This window comes from Marmota monax, unplaced genomic scaffold (genome assembly GCF_021218885.2).
Source record: "Marmota monax isolate L192 unplaced genomic scaffold, Marmota_monax_Labrador192_F-V1.1 WCK01_AAM20220418_F8-fsc00065, whole genome shotgun sequence".
Lineage (NCBI taxonomy): Eukaryota > Metazoa > Chordata > Mammalia > Rodentia > Sciuridae > Marmota > Marmota monax.
The window spans coordinates 2,259,423-2,279,038 of NW_026694038.1; the positions used below are offsets into that span (position 1 = coordinate 2,259,423).

Here is a 19,616-nt window from a genome sequence, read left to right on the forward strand (position 1 = left end):
TTGAAAAACTATAACCAACAACAAATTGACAAATAATTTTATATATTCATTAATTTTTCAATACATGAAATAATACACAAATGAAGAAAGATCATTTGATTTATATTAAACACCATTTTTTTATGAAAACTTATAGCAAATTAGAAAATAATAGGGCCATTTCTAAATTTTGTAAAGATTCTATTATTTTTTGGTCATATTATTTATTGGAGAGATTTTTGTTCACTACCAACACTAATATTTAACACTATATTGACCTTTATTAATGTATAAGGAAAGAAAATAAAGTAAGATGTATAAAGATTGGAAGAAAAAATTAAAACAAATTATTTGCAATGTGAGCATCTATATAGAAAAACTGACAACATCAACATATATAGCTAATTAAAGTTTCTCTAAATTACCAATAAGTAACCATAAATACAGCAACAGCATCAAAAATAATATTTATAATATCAAAACTAAAATGAATTTTGTCTTTCCAACAAATTATACTGAATCAAATGGATGTCCACAGGCAAAAAAAAAATGAATCTAGATTCAGACTTTGTTCTTCACAAAAAGTAACTCAAAATGTATCACAGACTTATGTGAAAAATGCAAAACTAGAAAACTCCAAAAAGATAACTGGAGCAAATCTTGGCTTTGGCAATGACTTTTTAGATGTAACATCAAAAGCACAACCTATGAAGGACTTAACATACCAAATCTCTTCAAAATTAAAAATTTCTCCCCTGTGAAAGATACACTCAAGAGATTTCAATGATAAGCCACAGACTGGGAATAAATATTTGCAGAAGACACATCAAAAAAAAAGGACTGTCATCCAAACTTTTAAAAAGGACTCTCCAAACAAGCAACTCAATTAAAATCTGAGACAAAGACCTTAGTATACACCTCACTAAAATGCACAGAAGCAAATAAGAATGTGAGGAGATGCTCTACATTATATATCATCAAAAAATGCAAATTAAAACAATGAGGTAATCCTACACACCTATTAGAATGACCTAAATCTCTAACACAGACAACACCAAACTCTGGCAAACATTCAGAAGAGCAAGAATCTCATTCACTGCCAGTAGGAATGAAAAAATTGTACAGCCACTTTGGAAAGACAATTTGACAATTTTTTACAAAATTAACCATGCTCTTATTATATGATTCAGTATTCATGCTTCTTAGTATTTACTGAAAGTAGTTGAAAACTTACGTCTACACAAAAACTCTCAGCAAATGCTTATAGCAGCTTTATTTATAATTGCCAAATCTTGAAAGCAACCAAGATGTCCTTCAATATATGAATAGATAAAAATTAGTATGGTACAAAGGCAATGAAATATTATTCAGTGCTAAAAGGAAATGAGCAATCGAGCCATAAGGACATGGAAGAAATTTAAGTTTATACTATAAATTGAAAAGTCAATTTGAGAAGGCTATACATATTACAATACTGGATGTTTATAATGATGCCAGCTATATGACATTTAAAAGAAAGGCAAAACTGTGGAGATAGTAAAATAATCAGTGTTTGCTAGGGGCTAAGGGAAAAGAGAACTAAAAAGGCAGAGTGCATAGAATTTGAGGAGCTGTGAAATACTTTGTATGACACTATAATGGTAGATGTTTATCATTATTATTTGTCCAAATCCATGAAATATACAACATTGAAAGTGAGCCCTAATGTAAGCAGTGTTGTTTGGGTGGTAATGATGGGTCATGGTGTTTCCTTGTATATCTGTCAATTGTAACAGACAAGCCACACTGGTCAGAGGTATTGGTAATGGGGGAGGAGGCTAAGCATGTGTGGGAGTGGGGGTATAAGGAAAATCTCTGTATCTTCCTCTCAATTTACTGTGAAATTAAAATCACTTTTATAACTATAACTATATATATATATATGTATATATATATATATATATATAGTTATATATAATTTTTTTACCTTTATTTTATTTGCTTATTTTTTTATGTGGTGCCAGGGATCAAACCTAGTACTTCATGCATGCTAGGAAAGCGCTCCATCACTGAGCCACAATCTCTGCTAAAACCACTTTAAAAAACAATCTTGAAGACAATTTTTAAAGTATTTTAAAGTTAATGTGTAAAATAACAAAGATGCCTTCAGAAAAACAAAAATTCCATCAAAGACATTTTTTAAAAAGGTATCCAAATAAATGCAGTGATTCCATGCTCCTTAGTGGGATAGGAAGATTTAAATCTAGTTTGGAGGACACCAACTTGTTAAAGATATTTTTTCTTTTAAGCTTTTGCTTTTTAGAAGACTTGTACACTTGTGAAACACACATACACATACATACATATACAAAAATAATTTATATCTCAGTAACATAGAAGTCCTTTATATATTAACTTAGCCTTTGAAGTGAAATTTAGAATTCATCATTTGGTAGGATAACTGTAATTATGTAATTATGGTCTATATAGGTTAACAGCATTGATAAAAATCAAAGAGTAACTTTAACTCTCCTATAAGTGTAGGTAACAGTGTTAATTATCACACACAGACTTATTACCTGATATACAAGTACATCTCAGTTATACAATAATAAAACATTTATTTCATCAGAGCAAATAGGTGAAAGCCAGGTTTTAAATGGCAGGTGGTGTATGTGTGTGTGTGTATGAATGAGACTAAATAAAAATGGAAAAAATTGTAAAAGTTTAATTCAACATTTTATATGTTTTAAGGTCCAGCTAGAATATATAAAATACAGCACTTATTGGTTTTCTTGCATATATTAGAAGTTATATACCTTTAATTTTAACACACTTTTGCATACTATTTGGACAAAACTTATATATAATATATATTATATATATTATATATGATATACATATATATATCATATTTAGTGTGTATGTGTTTATATAGTCTCAGTCTCAGATATTTAGAGTATTAAACATATTACAGTAACACAAAATAATAGTTCTTCATTTAATTAGAGTTATAGTGTAGTCGTTAAAAGGCTATGAAGCAGATAGACATTTTAATAAATCTTGACTCTGCAACTGTTTTTTTAAGTAATTAGGAGAGATTATCTTCATAAAACACAAAATCTCTGCTCCTTATGCCAGTTACCTGCAAATGTTACTAAGAGAAGAAAACCTATTACTTTAAATAAAAAAGATTCTGATTTTGCATCGGTATATTAAATTTTGACCCTAGAAAACACTTTAAATGACCAAGTTATAATCAAATTCATCACACACATGTACCTTCTGCAACTTATTTAGACATTCTACATCCTTATATTTTGTCCCCTCTCTCTTCACCCATCTTGGAATGATCCAGTCATTTTATTTTAGGACAAGAAATCTTATCATACAAAATCCTTTCTAATTGAAAACCACTTCTCTTTTCCTTTCTTTAACGAAATGCTTCCACATGTCTGTTTCTGTTTTGAATTTAGACAAACTATTCCTTCTTCTCAATCAGATAAAATATTTTCTACTTTTCATACAGCTTAAATATTTTGTATTCCTGTGCGTAATATTACATATATTAATTAACTTTGTAGTCTTATATTTAGTGAAAATCCTGGAAGAAAGCAATCTAAATTGTTTTTTAAATATATTTAATATACCCCAATATATTATCTTTTATGGACTTTAAGAAAACAAGAATATTGAATTCATAATTATCAATTGGTTTTTTTAGTATTTTAGTTCAACTTACAAACAAATCATGTTTATAACTTATAAATATTTATCCTGTCATTATTTACCTAATTTGTCTATTTTAATAGCTATTCTTAGATTACTATGAAAATAAAGATATCAAACAAGCAGTTAACATTTTAAGTGATTGCTTTTGTCAAAGAGAAATCTTAAGAACAATGGAACATTTTATTGAAAACATTAACAGAAACATCCTGACTGACAAGCGACCTGGGCAAAAGTATATAATAATTTTTAGAATATCCTTTACTAATTTTCATACTTTCTGTGCTTGACACTGGGGAAGTATGCCATTAAATTAACTTTTTTTGTTAAAGACTAATTAAGTCAAATGAATTTAGAGGCATTTGGATTCTTTTTTTAAAACTCTATGAATCCTCATTTATCTATAAGCCAATTTGGCATCACATAGTTAATACACATGTAGAAACACAATACAGGGCTGGGATGTGGCTCAAGTGGTAGCACACTTGCCTGGCATGCGTGCGGCCCGGGTTCGATCCTCAGCACCACATACAAAGACAACGTCCGCAGATAACTAAAAAATAAATATTAAAATTCTTTCTCTCTCTCTCTCCCTCGCTCACTCTCTCTTTAAAAAAAAAGAAAGAAACACAATACACATGTATTCAAGCATACATAAAAATAGGAACAATGATTTTAATAGTTTTCAATTTCCATTCACTGGATCCCCACGGGTAGGGAACAAGAAAGTTACAGGTGCTCATTAAGCAGAGCCTGTCACAGATGGCTGGCAAACAATATAAAAGAGAGATCATAGAGTAGGAATAGTTTGCTCTAGAATAATTGCCTACGATAACAACACTTGAATAACTGGTTCTCTTAGAAAATATAGCAAGGAGATAGATAGTCAGATCCTTGTACATTTTCTTTCCCATTTATAGAACAAAATAAGCTGACATATTTAGGGTCCCATTTTCCTCAGCTGTTTCTCCTCATTCTCCATATCAGGGCCAAGTTGTGTTACAGAAAAAGTTAATTTACTTTTCCTTAAATTCTCTGCCTTAAAATAATTCCAGTTATTTACCAATTATTTATTATGTACCCGAGTGGTGACTTCTCGGGGATAGACATGAAATTACCCACGATTTTGTAATTTGCATACTTTAAGGTTGTATGTGTGTGCACGTGTGCTTGTGTTGAAAGAAAGAAAGATAGAAAGAAAGAAAGAAAAAGAAAGAAAGAAAGAAAGAAAGAAAGAAAGAAAGAAAGAAAGAAAGAAAGAAAGAAAGAAAGAAAGAAAGACAAAAGATAGACTTCAGGTTGCTGTGCAAGTCTCTACTGGATCTTTTAAGTCTGCCCTACACTGCTGGTCTCACAGTGGTCAGGTGTCCCTACTATGGAGATGCTGCCCAACCTAAAATCTCATGCCATCTGCATCTTTCAGTGGTACAAGCTTCTTTATTACTAATAAGTTGCCACATGAAGAAATTTCTGGACCAGAAGGATTCCCCATTTTGGGATCTTCAGGGAAAGAAAGAAAAAAAGAAGTCCTTAGTTCTTTATGAAAAGAATATCCCGAGATCTCAAATAATCTGAATGTGCTTGAGAATTTATGATTGTAAGATAATGAGGACACAAAGACCTGGTAGAGAGTTTGGAGACATTTTATAATAGAACAAAGTCAGGTAATTGAAGTAGAAATTTGTTTATAACTGACATTTGATCTCATGACTAAGAAGGATGATTGCTTCATGGTAATATCATCTGTTTGTGGTGAGATCTGATGTCAAACAAAGAATCTTAAGTATGGCAACTGCTGCCCTACCAGTGGTAGAACCATCATTCTTTCAGCTAGAGAGTACCAGTAGGTTGGGTATTTATTGCAACTAAAATAAGTGGTCAGACAGAGAGGAGGACACTTTCCTTCTGGACTATGTCTGTTAAAGGTTGGGTTCAGATTTGAATGGCATACTTCCCCAGTGTCAAGCACAGAAAGTATGAAAATTAGTATGATTTTAGTTAAAGCAACAAACTAAGAATGACTTCTAGTTGACAGTAGCTGATTTAGCTAGACAGTCTGATTTAGCTGGATAGTCTGATTTAGCTGGAGCATGAAATATGAGATTGCACATAGATTGTTCAAAGAAGGGAATGAAGGAAGACAGAATAAGAGCTCATCTTCAGAAGTTAGGTTCATATCAAAAGCTTAAAGAGTTAAGAAATGAACTTCTAAATGTATCAGGTCTGAATGTGGTGATTGATGGAAATAGCTTCCTTGATTATCGCATCAAGGTCAGATCTTTCCAAAAAGCTATCTTGGATGAACCACATGTTTGATGAAATGAAGAAGTGCTTGGGACACTGGGAGACCAATTCTTCATATGCATCTTCCAGATAAGCCACTTATATTCCTTCTGACTGAGAAATGGGGTAGTTGACCAAAGGCTATCTCCTATCTTCAGTGTTTTATGAAGAAACACTGATTTTCTAAATCTTATCTGGTGCTTTAATGAACAAGCACTCATTTTTAAAGGGGAAGAGGGCTTTGGGGCAAGGAAAAAAGGAAAAAAGAGAGAAATCACCTGTTTAAGTCCGTTGGTAGCTTGGATCTAAAAGTAACACTTTTTTCTTTTGGTCTTAAGGAAGTCTGGGCAGTGACTCACGTAGTTTATGTTCCAGCCTAATTGAGTTAGGGGACCTTAGACAGATATCAGGCAGGCAGCTGAGAAACCTACAGAGGTAATCCTGCAAAGCAGCATAAGGAGAAGAGAAAGAAAGGGTTTTAGAGATCATTGAGCTCATTTGTGCTTTTAGAGGAAAAGTATGGCCTGTCATATTCTGAATTAAAATCCTATTTTCCCATCTTTCATTTATATCTTCTTTCTACCTATTTTCTTATTTTTTTCTGTCCTACCTCAATTGGACTTGCAGAGTTCTCTTACTTCAGGTATGTCAGTCAGCAAGGGAGAAGATTATGGCTGCCCCATCAACCTGAGGTTTTATAACTATAAAGAGCAAAGACCCTTACAACTTACAATTGACTGGGACTTATGAAGATAAAGGAAACAATGCCATAGCATATAAAGCACAGCATATAAATCAAAGATAGATTTAGGAATATATGGAAATAAAAGTGATACCATAAATTAAAAAATAGATTTTCAAAAACAGAATTGGGAAAATGTCTCCCTATGAGGAGAAAGAAATCCTGGATCCTTATTTCACTTCCTTATGCAGTACTCAATGTCACATAATGTGCTAGTATTCACCAGATGATATGATCAAGAAGGTAGTTGAAAAGATTTACAAAGAGAGGCATGTTTAGAGAACCAAATAGGAAGGTGAAGCACAATTGGAATCCACTACAACAAAGCGCCATAGCCCTCCTTCTATCTAGTGAAGCAGGAGGTGAGAGGCTGTTATCAGAACCCAGTGAAAGCTATCACTGTGGTATACAAGCGACCCTGAAAAGTAGTAGAAGCCTTTGTAATACAATGAACTGGCAGATTGGATTGGGTGAGAGAAGGAAATAAAGAGGGTAGAAGCCTGTCCTTCCCTTCTCAGAGCTCCTGCTGGTTAAAGCTTTATCTACATCAGAAGTTAGAAGGTAAGGAAAACCAGACAGTGAAGATCATGGGGATCTTCTTGGGGTGAAGCAAAGGGAGACAAATGAAGAGGGGAACCCAAGAGGTAAAAAAATGTCTAGTATATGAGGGTTAAGAATAAATTGTTGGGGTAGAATTACAGTTTGCTCTCTTGTCTAGTGGGACAGTTAAGAAAAAAGAGATGAACTAGCAGCTGCCAAAAATAAAGTTGGAGAAGGGTTTTATAGAAGAGTAAACTATTCCTATGTGATGCATCTAGTAGAAAGGAGAAAACCACAAATTCAAGGACATTCAAAATTATTGGATGTTAAGAATATTAAATTAAACCAGGGACAAAGAAAGAAAAGTGATGTAAATAATCCCATGGGCCAATGCAAATATTTGACTCCTACCATCTGTTCACCCTTATTCAGGACTTATTGGCAGGTACACTCAGAGCTTACCTGGCTGCCTGGTGGCCGTTCACATCACAGAGAAGCCCAAGTCTGTCTGCAGTTACCATAGCATCACGCTTACAGAGACAGACTATTTTTCCTTATAAGATCTTCTACTTTCCCTGAATTATACCATTATTTGGTTTTATTTTCTAAACCTATTATGACAGCACTGATATCTCTCCATATTAACAGAATATATGTGAACCTATTACTTCCCTAGGAGGATGATTTGCCTGCTTTCAGACAGAAGGTCAATAGAAGGGAGGGAGCATTGTAGCCAGGGCTTTGAGGACACAGGAAGCTACTCTTGTCTTAAGCTTTATTCTTCTCTGTAAAAGGGTTTTACTAGCATATTGGTCATTGCACTAGCTCTCCTACCTCACTCCTGGGCTTTGTTTCCTTAAGGCTTTGGGGAGTTGTTTCAAAACTTTAAGCATGTTGAAGGTAATGTCCATTTAAGTTTTCAGTTTTGCTTCTCATGAAATTATCTGATGTCTCAGACAAGATAATAGGAGGCTTTCAATTAAAAATACTTACAAAGAAGTCTGGTTATTTTTAGTCACAGTAAAACGAATGCTAAAAAGCATCTACCAAAATGACACACAAAAAAATCAAAAACATTGTTGGAGCTCAATCAGAAAAAATTCCATTTTCCCTCCTAAAATTATGTTCTTTTTGGCTTTATCTCATAGAGAATGACTTCCTTTATGTAACAGCATACAGAGAGAATGCACAAACTTGCCCTATTTTCACAGAACTCTTAAATCAGAATGCTTGCTCTATTTTATTATGTATCTCCTTGAATCTGGGTTATTTCAAATAAAGGTCTTAATGAACGTTTACATGAACTCTTCTTCCTTTGAAAAAAATATTTTTAATGAAAATATAATAAATGCCTCCTTCTTCATCCCCCATTTAGCCCTAAGATATGAATGTATAATACCACTCTATAGCTTTAATAGAGCATCTGATGTCACATAAATAAAAATGAAATTAATAGGCTGACATACAATCATTTTTTTTCTCTATATTGACTTGGAAAACATTCCAAAATATCTCTCACCAGCCTCAGAATAGTTGAGTGGGGGAAAGCCTGGGCTTTTGAGACCTGAGGGATCACTTTCTTCAGATCTAGGTGGAAAAGGCATCTACCTTATAGGTGTACTGCAAAGATCAGAGAGTTTATACAAATTCAAGCCAGGTACAGTGGCACACACCTGTAATCACGATGGTTTGGTAGGCTGAGGCAGGAAGATCCCAAGTTTCATACCAGCCTCAGCAATCTAGCAAGGCCCTAAGCAACTTACTGAGACCCTGACTCAAAAGGAAAAATAAAAAGGGCTGGGGATATGCCTCAGTGGTTAAGCAATCCTAGGTTCAATCTTGTGTACAAAAAAAAGAGACAGGGAGAGAAATTATACAAATTCAACCAATGAACATCTAATATATGTTAGGTATTTTTATAGTAGGCTAAAACAAAAAGAATAAGTAGGTTTCAGTACTTTTACTAACTTTATACTATAAAGACTGTGAACTATACATACAGTACCAAGAACACAATATTCGTTCAACAAATTGAATACATGCTAATTGCCCTTCAAGTCAATCATAACTCCCTGCACATAACAGATGAATTACCCTTTCATAAGTTAATGGTTTAGAAAAGAAATGGGTAAGCATTTATTTCCTGTTTTGATCATACTTCATCTTTTCAGTACAACCTTCCCACAAATTCTGAGCACCCCAATCCACAAATCCACATACTTGCTGATCCCCTACCCCATTCCAAATTCCCTGCCCAACACATACAGACACAGAGACACACACATAAACTTGGCACAAAATTACTATCACATAGTACACAGCTTACTGTGATTTTTCCAATAACTCTGGACCATATTTCTGGAAATATCTAATCTAGTTGTAGCATCATGTTAGAGTTTGGATGTGAAGTATCCCCCTAAAGCTCATATGTGAGACAATACAAGAAGGTTCAGAGGAGAAATGATTGGATTATGATAATCTTAACCCAATCAGTAAATTAATCCCCTGATAGGGATTAACTGAGTGGTAATTAAAGGCTGGGAGAGTGTGGCTGTAGGAGGTGGGCATTGGGGTGTGTGGCTGTGGAGTATATATTTATCTGGGGCATTTGTATCTAGTGAGTGAAGTTTCTCTCTGCTTACTGATCATCATATGAGCTGCTTCCCTCCACTATAGTCTTCTACCATGATGTTGTGCCTCATCTCAAGTGAATGAAGCTTGCTGTCTATGGATTGAGACCTCTGAAACCATGAACCCCAAAATCAACTTTTCCTCCTCTCAATTGTGTTGATCAGACCTTTTAGTCACAGTAGCAAAAAAACTGACTAAAACACAGCCTTAGTTCAAAGCAAGGGCAGTAAGAGCAATAATGCCTACTTTGTTTCATATGTTTGAGAGGAAATAATGATAGAAATGTACATATGCTATTTTAATAATTTAATAGGTATATATCACTTCATAATATAATATTATTTATTTGATTACAGATGAGTATATACTATGAAAGAATAGAAATTTAATTTATTATTATATTTTAGGGTTAAAGATTCTTTTTTTTTTCCTTTTCCTTCCTTGAAACCAAATCTAATAAGCTGTTCTCTAAAGAATTTCATCTGGTCCCTTAGCATTTTCCAAATCCTATCATAGGTATTCTCATTCTAAATCTTTACTCATGGTATATGTTAGTAAAAAGTGCTGTACTCAAACATTTACAATCATCTCATAGACAGCTAGGTAGAAAGAGAGCTGGATAGTGGAGATAGCTGCATAGTGTCATTTTCATTGTACAACCAAAGTAATTTATCAAGAATTAACCCCAGGAAGTCATACCATTGGGCATTTGGAATAAAATCTAATACATTACTGAATTAAACAAATTAGTTCCATTTTGCTTCCCTCTTTCAAACATAAGTAGGATAAACCTTCAAATAATGTGGTTCTTCTTCATTCTTCTATTTTGTCCTTACATATAAATTATTCTTTATAGCTAAGAAATTTTGTCCAGAAAACATGTTTCTGAGAATTAAAATACATGTCAGTCTCTTAACATAGCCTCAACAGAATGATTAAATCAGGAGATGAAATTCTATACAAATAAGATGGCCAGACCTGTTTTAAAAATCTATCAACTTTTCTTTCTACTTGAGGATATGGTATAAAGGAAAGATGGATAATTGTTGAGTTCCACAGGCTAAAGGCCTTTGAACTTTTTGAAGAGGGAAAGTGAAATTATTATAGACTTCAGGGCAGCTTTAATACACCTGTTTGGAAATTATAGAGAAAGACTGGTGAATAGAATAAATTATAGTGGGCTTATTTTCTCTCTGACAAGTTCACCAAAGTGGAAATAATGGCTTCTTTTCCATTCCTTTTCTTTCATAGAAAATTGAATTTAAAATATATTGACATATAGATATTTTAAGACATGATTTTTCTTGTTTTGTTTTTTTCTGAGTATATAAGCAATTGACCTAATGGTACAGATACATTATCAATTAGTTTTAGAATGATTTTTTTATTGCATCAATAATGAATGCTGAAAGAATATAAGTATGGGAGGTGAAAGATTTAATTAGCTTCAACTCCTAATTCCATATTTTAAATGTATATCAAAACATCATATTATATTCACAAGTATATTCGATTATTTTTCTCAAGTAAATATAATTCTTAACAAAAACCATGCAAATAATGTTTAGAAATAAGAATTATTGTTCATTAGTAATGACCATTTTAGGCATTGTGCTGTTTAACTTGGTAATCTTGTCATTTTAAAAAGAAAAAAAATCTTCACATGTATGAAACTGATAGAGTAAAAAACAGTTAAAGGGAGGTAAAGAAAACTATATATGAGGAAATATACAACCCTACTTTGCCTATTGACAGGTGTTAGAACATTAATAACAATTTCCATAACAAACAGAAAAAATATTTACAGAAGATGTTTAGTTATTGGAGGGCCAGAACTAAGCTATGTTATTTTATTTAGAAAATGTTGAAAATGTTATTCTATAGAGCTAAAAGAGATAAATAATCTTATTATATAGTTTCACTTTACATAACAGGAAACACAAACCAGAGAGATTTAATGGACTTGCCTGTCTTCTCATAGGGCTAAAAGTCAGGATTGCTTATTTGTTTTCTTTTAACTATATATCTTAATTCTTTATTAGAATTTTCTTAGTTTTGGAATAAGCAGTGGGAGCTAAGTGACAATTATGAGGTGGAAGACTGTCAGGGCTAAATATACACCTTACATAACACCAATTTAGACTTGATTAGCTAGTTCCACTGATCTGCTCATGGGTATATAGTAAAAATAGCAATAGAAATTTGCAAATGCAAAGAAATCTGTTGATGAGAATTTTATTTGCACTCTACTGGTTTCCTTACACAGACTTTCCTTTTATTGAACACAATTCTTTCCTTCTTTTCTTTCCCACATTTTACTCACTTTCAGTTAATTTAGCATTGCCTCTTAAAGAGAAATTTACCTAAAAGGAAGATGTTCTTGCACTGAACAATGTTGCTTGAGGCTGCAGGAGAATTCTGATAGTAAAACTCAATTTACACAATGTCAGGTGTTACAGATTCCAATGATGTAATTAGAATAAATATCAATCAATATTCACTTCTTGTAAATCACTTCACATGTTTAAACAAATGGGATCTCAAATTACTGAGTACTTCAAAAAGTTGTATTGTTTTAAAAAAAAGTTGTTTCGGTTGTTTTTGTTTTATTTAACTACATTATTGACCAAATGTCTGCTTGCAGACAATAATTTCTGGAATACTGTTGCATGGTCCAAAGAATGTTGACAGCTGCTGGCTGTACCTTCTCTGCTAATGTCCAGGATATGGTCCAGTATGGCTAAAATAAAGCAGAAAAATAGACTCTAAAAAATGCTTTCATTCTGATATTTTTTAAAAAATCCTTCAAAATGAATATTCCCACAATGAGTCAATCTTTAAATGATCTCTTTCATAGAAAATGAAAGTTGTTCGTGGGAGAATGAAACCCTGGACTTAAAATGAGAAGATATAGATTGAAGTTCTAGTTGAGTCATTTAACAGCATAGCAAGTTATTTTAAATATCTAAGCCACTGTTTTCTCATCTGTAAAACAGAAATTATACTAATTTATTTTGTAAGATGATTGTTTGTTAATTTTAAAATACATTTTCCCCAAATATATATTAGATAAATATAAAAATATGTCTGTAAATGTAGGCATGTAGATAGGACATACACATAGTTTCTAAAGAAAAAAATCCATGTAAACTTTTTCTGGAGAAAAAAGTGGGGACTGGGTGTCCCTCACATTTTTCTAGCATCTGAGAGGGCCCTAGGTTTCATCACCAACACCATGAAAAGAAAAAAGGGAAGCAAAGGAAAAGAGGAAAAAGTGGGAAGATTGCTGCATATGAGAATGTGTAAAAAGCAAAGCTGTGAAAAACAAAAAAGTAAGACAAGCTGACAATTACATCAGTTGGGACACTTCAGCTAGCAAAAGAGATAATAGGACTCAATTTTGTTAAAATGGAATTAAATTTGTATGCTCTTTGTCCAAAAAAATGATTATATCATTTTTAAATTTAACAAAGAATAAATCAAAGTAAAAATGAGTTAATTTCAATAAATATTTTAACCTATTAGTTCAAGAAAAAATTTATTACTTAAGAAACAAATTAAATATTTGAATATTGAGGGCTTGTGATTTTTAATACTATGTTTCAATTTTAAATTCTATTGATTATCTACATTAAAACATAAGTAGATCAATTCTCTTCCACTTTCTTCCAATTTCCTCTTCCATTATTTGATTGCTTGCCTGGATTTCATCTTCAAGTTTTCCTCTCTGCCTTTCCATCTTCTTCCTTCTTTCTGTCACTCCTTGTGTTATGTTATCAAATAGTCATTTAGTCTATTAATATTCATATTCTCATACATATTTTTAAATGTTTATTTTATATATCAATGTTCCCTTTTCCTCATGGATTTTTTTAAAGAATATTTTCTGTATCTGTGAAGTATAGCATTATATTGGCTATGTCAATATGTCAACTTATCAAAATTTCCAAGTATATGGATGCTCTTTCTATGCATAGATCTACTTTTCTGTTATTTTGGAGAAAGACTTCTATATTTTAAAATAGATGTTGCTTTCTATCAAATTTACATTTTCTGAGAGACTGTTTATATTGAATCTGATCTTTCTGTTCTATATGTATATTATTGTTTCCTAACTTGTTATCTTTATATATTTTCTTTATATTATCTTAAGCCTTTCCTCTGTGACAGTAGTGTATATTTATTTAACACAATACCTTTATTTATTTTTATGTTGTGCTGAGAATTGAGCCCATTGCCTCACATGGGCCAGGCAAATGCCCTATCACTGAGCCACAACTCCAGCCCAGTAATACTCATTTTTGTATTGTTTAATTTCATCCCCTGATGTTTTGAATGCATTAATACTTTAAAAATGAGATTGGTTGTGTATTTAACTTTATAATCCCCATCATTATTTTGCTATCTCATTTCTCAAATATTCCTCCCCCTTTCTTCCTTTTCTCCCTCTTTCTAGTCTTAATTTCTAGGTTTGTTCCACCCTCCAGGATAAATATCTACTCTAGAGTAGTATTACTTTTATTATTTTCTAAAAATTGACACATAAAAATTGCACAAGTTTCTGGGGTACTAAGTGGTATAGGTGGTATATTGGTACTTGTATCTGTTTTGTAGTGTTCAAATCAAGTTAAACATTTCTATCTCCTTAAATATTTATGGTATGTGTGTATATATGTATGTGTGCATGCACGCGTGTGCTCGCGCACGCACACACACACACACAAACACATAGTGAAACATTCAAAATCTTTTCTTTTAACTTATAATTCCTATTCTTTTAATACCACCAAAGAAACACAGGGTTCAGGATATCAAGAGACCTGGAAGTTGGTGAGAGCATTTCTCAACCACCATTTGCTCTTTATTCTAAAACATCAGCGCACATCCTCTGGGTGTGAGATACACTTTTGGGTTCAAAGTCAAACAGATCATGAGCTGCTGCCCACCATGTGGAGACATGGTTACAGAAGTTTCAGTCTCCACCAAAAAGCATCTGCCTCAAAAGACAGGGGCTTCCAGATGGTATAAAATAGAAGATATGATAGATATGATGAACCACCATTAGCACATCCACAGCTTTCAGATAATTTCAGTGAGCACATCCTCTTCCTTCAGGAGAAATATGGAAGTACAAGCCAGAAAAATCTTTGACCCGAGAGCAACTCATCAAAAATTTCACAGGTATCACACTGTGAAGCATGTGAAGTTAAACTCCCAAGAAAGAAACAGGCAATGTGATGACTTGGGAACTTTAACAAGTTTTTAATTCACCTTTCTCCCTGAGTGAGAAGGTGGAAAGCAACAACAAATTTCACTGGTGAGTGTACTGGGATTTTAGGCATACAAGTAGACTATGACCTATAAAAGTGAATTTCTCCAAAAAAAAAAAAAAAAACCCTCATGCTTATTAGTGTTATTAATTTATTAATTCTGTCCACAAGTTCTGTTGGGTCCAAATTTGGGGAAGGACACTTCCATGACTCCCTCCCTTTCTATAGAATCCTCTTTTTCCCTCTATTCCAGGTGTGGTTTGAAAGATGAGTGTTATTTTTATCTACTTTTATATCCCTTTAGAGCAAAGAGTTAAAGTTACCTGATAAGTGTATTTACAAACCTAGTTGACTAGGTTTTGTTCCTTTTGGGGATTTGAATGGTTGAATGTTTTTTTGCCTATGTTCACCAGAGTAAACACAGGAGTATCTTAATCCTAACAAAAAGACACTAAGATTTGCACACTCCTGTGATTCATCTTGGAACACCAGTTGTAGGGAACCCTGTCTGGTTTTTTCATTTTGTTTTGTTTTAATCTACTGAGCCTCTCATAACTTCCTTGTGATGTGTAAAAACTGCTGGCCTCTTAGCAGTTAAGCAGTTAAGCTTGACTCTTCCTCAACAGTCTGCGCTCACTGTTCATCTACCTCTTGGTAATAGAGGATTTAGTGATAATTCTCAGGATTTTGTTAACCCTTTCTCTTTTTCTGGGAAGCTCCTGTGACATATGATGTGTTCAGGAATGCTGCTAAGCTGTATTAGAATCAGCCTTCTGCTCCTAAACACCAATTTTTAGGTCTTCTGGCAGCAAACTATAACTTATTCTTTGGTTGCTACTGCTTAACACTTTCCTACATTTTTAATTTTTTCCTTTCTTCCCCCCCTCCCCCAATTTCTCTAGATGTTAAAAGAAAGAGATTTTAAGACCTGTCCTATTTTTTCTTTTTTTATTTTGGAGACTATTCTCCTGTGAAGGTCCTTTTGAAAAGAACAGATCATTGGAATGGGCTTGCTAAGTTTTATTTAAAATATTTAGTACACAGAACTGGATTCTTACCTGCAGGTTCTAATAAATATATTAGATGATATTTGTACTTTCCTATCTGTCAAGAATGTGCAAATTACATAAATGACTCATAGACATTCATAATTATTGTATCTTCATTATGATTTCTAGATTTTTGGTTTTACACAGAGTTTTTCTTCTTGTTCACTCCATTTTGACCTGAATATGGCTGACATATGTACCAGTCTCTGCATTTTTGACAGTCTAGAACAAAACTGGAATTTTGTTTTTTATATATAGCATAAAATTAGGCTTTGCTTTATTAACCAAACAAAAATGCTAACTAAAATTTGATCTATACATCTAATATATCATGAAATACAAACAAAATTGATTGATTTGTAGCATATGAACCAAATTTTCCTAGTTTTTAACTCAATATTTTTTCAACACATAAATTAGACTGACATATTTATTATCATCTTAGGCAGAGTCAAAAGATCTGTTCAACTGGGCATGGTGACACACACTCTAAACCCAGCTACTCACAAAGGCTGAGGGAGGAGAATGGCAAGTTCCAGGTCAGCCAGGGCAACTTAGCAAGGCCCTGTCTCAAAATAAAAAAATAAGAAGTACTAGGGATATAAAACTCAGTGATAGAGCACTTCCCTTGTATGTGTAAGACCACAAAACTAAAAGCAAAATAAAAAAAAAAAATCAGATCTGTTCGAAGAGCAGTATGAAATGATGGATTTTAAAATAATAGTTCAGAAAGTTCATTGATTTGGTTTCAGATTCCTCATTGCCCCTCATCCTAGGAAACTACCTCTTGTAAAAGTTTTAGTTTTCTAACAAAAAATATCCACAATTGTCTGATAAAGACAGTAAAATATCTTTCCCCTTTTCAACTAAATATCTGAGACTGGATTTCAGATATACTCCTACTAAAATAACATATTGCTCTTGACTTAATGTAGACACAGGCATTAGAATCTATCTGTTCTCTATCAGTCAAGCATTTGTGCAATTTGAAAAAAATAACATTTTTTATTTTAGAAAATTTGTTAATTTTCACTAAAACAATTACAGATACATTATTTTCATTTTAACTGAATTAATTAATTTTTAAATATGTTCACATTTTTTATTTAAAATGAGAAATTTAAGGTTTCTAATGTCAACAGATATAATCCACATAGATGAAGTTCTCTGAAAATCTTCAATTTTTTTTAAGAGTATAAATAAATCCTGACCAAAATGCTTGGGAACAAATAATTGACAGTCATGTTTAGACCATCAAGAGATTTCTGTGTTCTAAAGATAAAAATCAAGTCAACGATATGACCTCAGTTAAAAATATTTTAGTATCACATGGGCCTTCATTTCCCATATAATATTTCCATTTGTGAAAACACCATTCCTCCTCTGTATAAGAATGTCCTTCATCATCGATTTCACTTGGATAATTCTTTCTCATTCTGGTTTCAGCTCAGGCAGTACTTCCTAGGCAAGTGTTGCTTTGTTTAAGACTCTCTTGAAATCATGCTCTTGTACTTCAGAGCCTTTTGTTTCTTTCTAATCATACATTTATCATGGAAATAATCTGATTAGTATTTGTCTCCCAGGAGATGAAAAAGTCATGAAACCAATAACCATGCATGTGATTGGTTATGGTTTAATTTTCTTGTGTTCTTTCTCTGTAGTAGAATGCTCAGCACAGTGTAGGATGGCAAATAAAATATTTGTTGTCACAAGAGTCTGTGGATGAATATATGAATTAATAAATAATGAGTGGAGTAATAAAGGATTGGACCTAGTATGAATGGCTTCTTCCAGCATGTAAGACTCAAGATAGAACACTAGAAGAAAATGCATTGATTGCCATTTAGATCATTCATCATATCTTGCTTTAGACAATATTATTACATATTCTTGCTAGCTATTTATTTTACTAAGGAAACAGGAAGTAGTAGTAATAATGTACAATCATGTTTAGTTGTGTTAGTGAATGTTCTGCAGCAAGCCTGGTAATAAGCAATTGCTGGCAAGCAACTTCTTGAATTTCCATGACTTATTATTATTTCCTATAAATTATATTAGAATTCTGTTATGTATGTTTTTCTTCCTATAGTCTCATCTGTTACTCTTTTTCTTAAAAATCTACATCTGAATAACACATCTACTTATCGTCCTCATACCTCCTTTGTTACTAGCCCATCATTATATTAAACATACATTGTTATAAGTAGCTGTCTAATTTATCCATCTCTTGATTGGACTATTTACTCCTTAAGAGTTTGGACTGTGTTTTATTCATCTGTATATCCATAGAACTCAATAAGGTATTTAGCATTTGATAAGCATTCAATAAATTAATGCATTGAACTAATATTTAATAAATGGCATTACATGTTCCTCAACTTTTTATTAAATTCTTTCAGTTAAAACACAGGTAATGGGAGAAATCAAAATTGCATTGAAAAAGGAAATGAAAACAGATGGTGAACAATTGATAGTTGAAATTCTCCAGTGCAGAAATATTACCTACAAATTTAAGTCTCCTGATCATTTACCAGGTAAGTAATCTTATGACAATGGTAAATATATCTAGAAATTTATTTGGGATATGTCTTAAATGTTATAGGAAACACTAATTCAAATGTAATCAGTATACTGACCACAATTATATACATCAAAGAATATATATTATATATATATAGATAGATAGATATAGATATATAGATATGAAAAAAAATTCTGTTGTATAGGTCAATTTTTTCCTAGTTTTTGGTTAGATTCTTCAGCACACAAATTAGACAATTATATTTATTAATCAACAAGAAAACAAATCCAAGTTGATAAGAAGTTGGTATGTTTTTAATCACTTTATGTTGTCTGAAACAAATTATACACCATTTATTGCCTTTGTGTAAAATATAGGTAGAACTCTCAGCATGAAATTATAGTTCTTTCAGTAGAAAATTATCTGGTTTATGGAAACTTACTGGGATGGAATCTTATTTTCAGATTTATATGTGAAAATATATGTCATGAACATCTCTACCCAAAAAAAGGTGATCAAGAAAAAAACAAGAGTATGTAGACATGATCGAGAGCCTTCATTTAATGAAACTTTTAGATTTAGCCTCAGTCCTGCTGGACATTCTCTTCAGGTAACTCTATAGTTACTATTTTTAAAATTTCATTCATGTTTTATTTATCCATTTTCTATTTGATTTTTAAATATTTATTTACTTATCATATACTATATGACACTTGAGAAAATGATAAATCCTTAGAAGCATCTCCCCCAAAACTATTTATACTTTTGTAGCCCACTCACTTCATCCAGTCATCTGCCAGTTCTTTTCTACTCTGGCCATTCTGTTAATTTTACATTGATTCCCCATACTTCCATGTTACTGCCATTAATCCTCTTTATCTCCCATCTTTGTT

The 19,616-nt window shown here is 32.5% G+C and overlaps 1 protein-coding gene across 2 annotated transcripts in view; it reads left to right on the forward strand.

Annotated features, from left to right (window-relative positions):
- Positions 1–19,616, forward strand: part of Pclo (piccolo presynaptic cytomatrix protein) — a 427,177-nt gene that overhangs the window by 402,472 nt on the left and 5,089 nt on the right. For both annotated transcript variants that reach the window (XM_058585487.1, XM_046464212.2), the window contains 2 exons: positions 18,602–18,736; positions 19,188–19,333. In XM_058585487.1, coding sequence (XP_058441470.1) covers positions 18,602–18,736; positions 19,188–19,333 — 281 coding nt within the window. The remainder of the gene's footprint in view (positions 1–18,601; positions 18,737–19,187; positions 19,334–19,616) is intronic.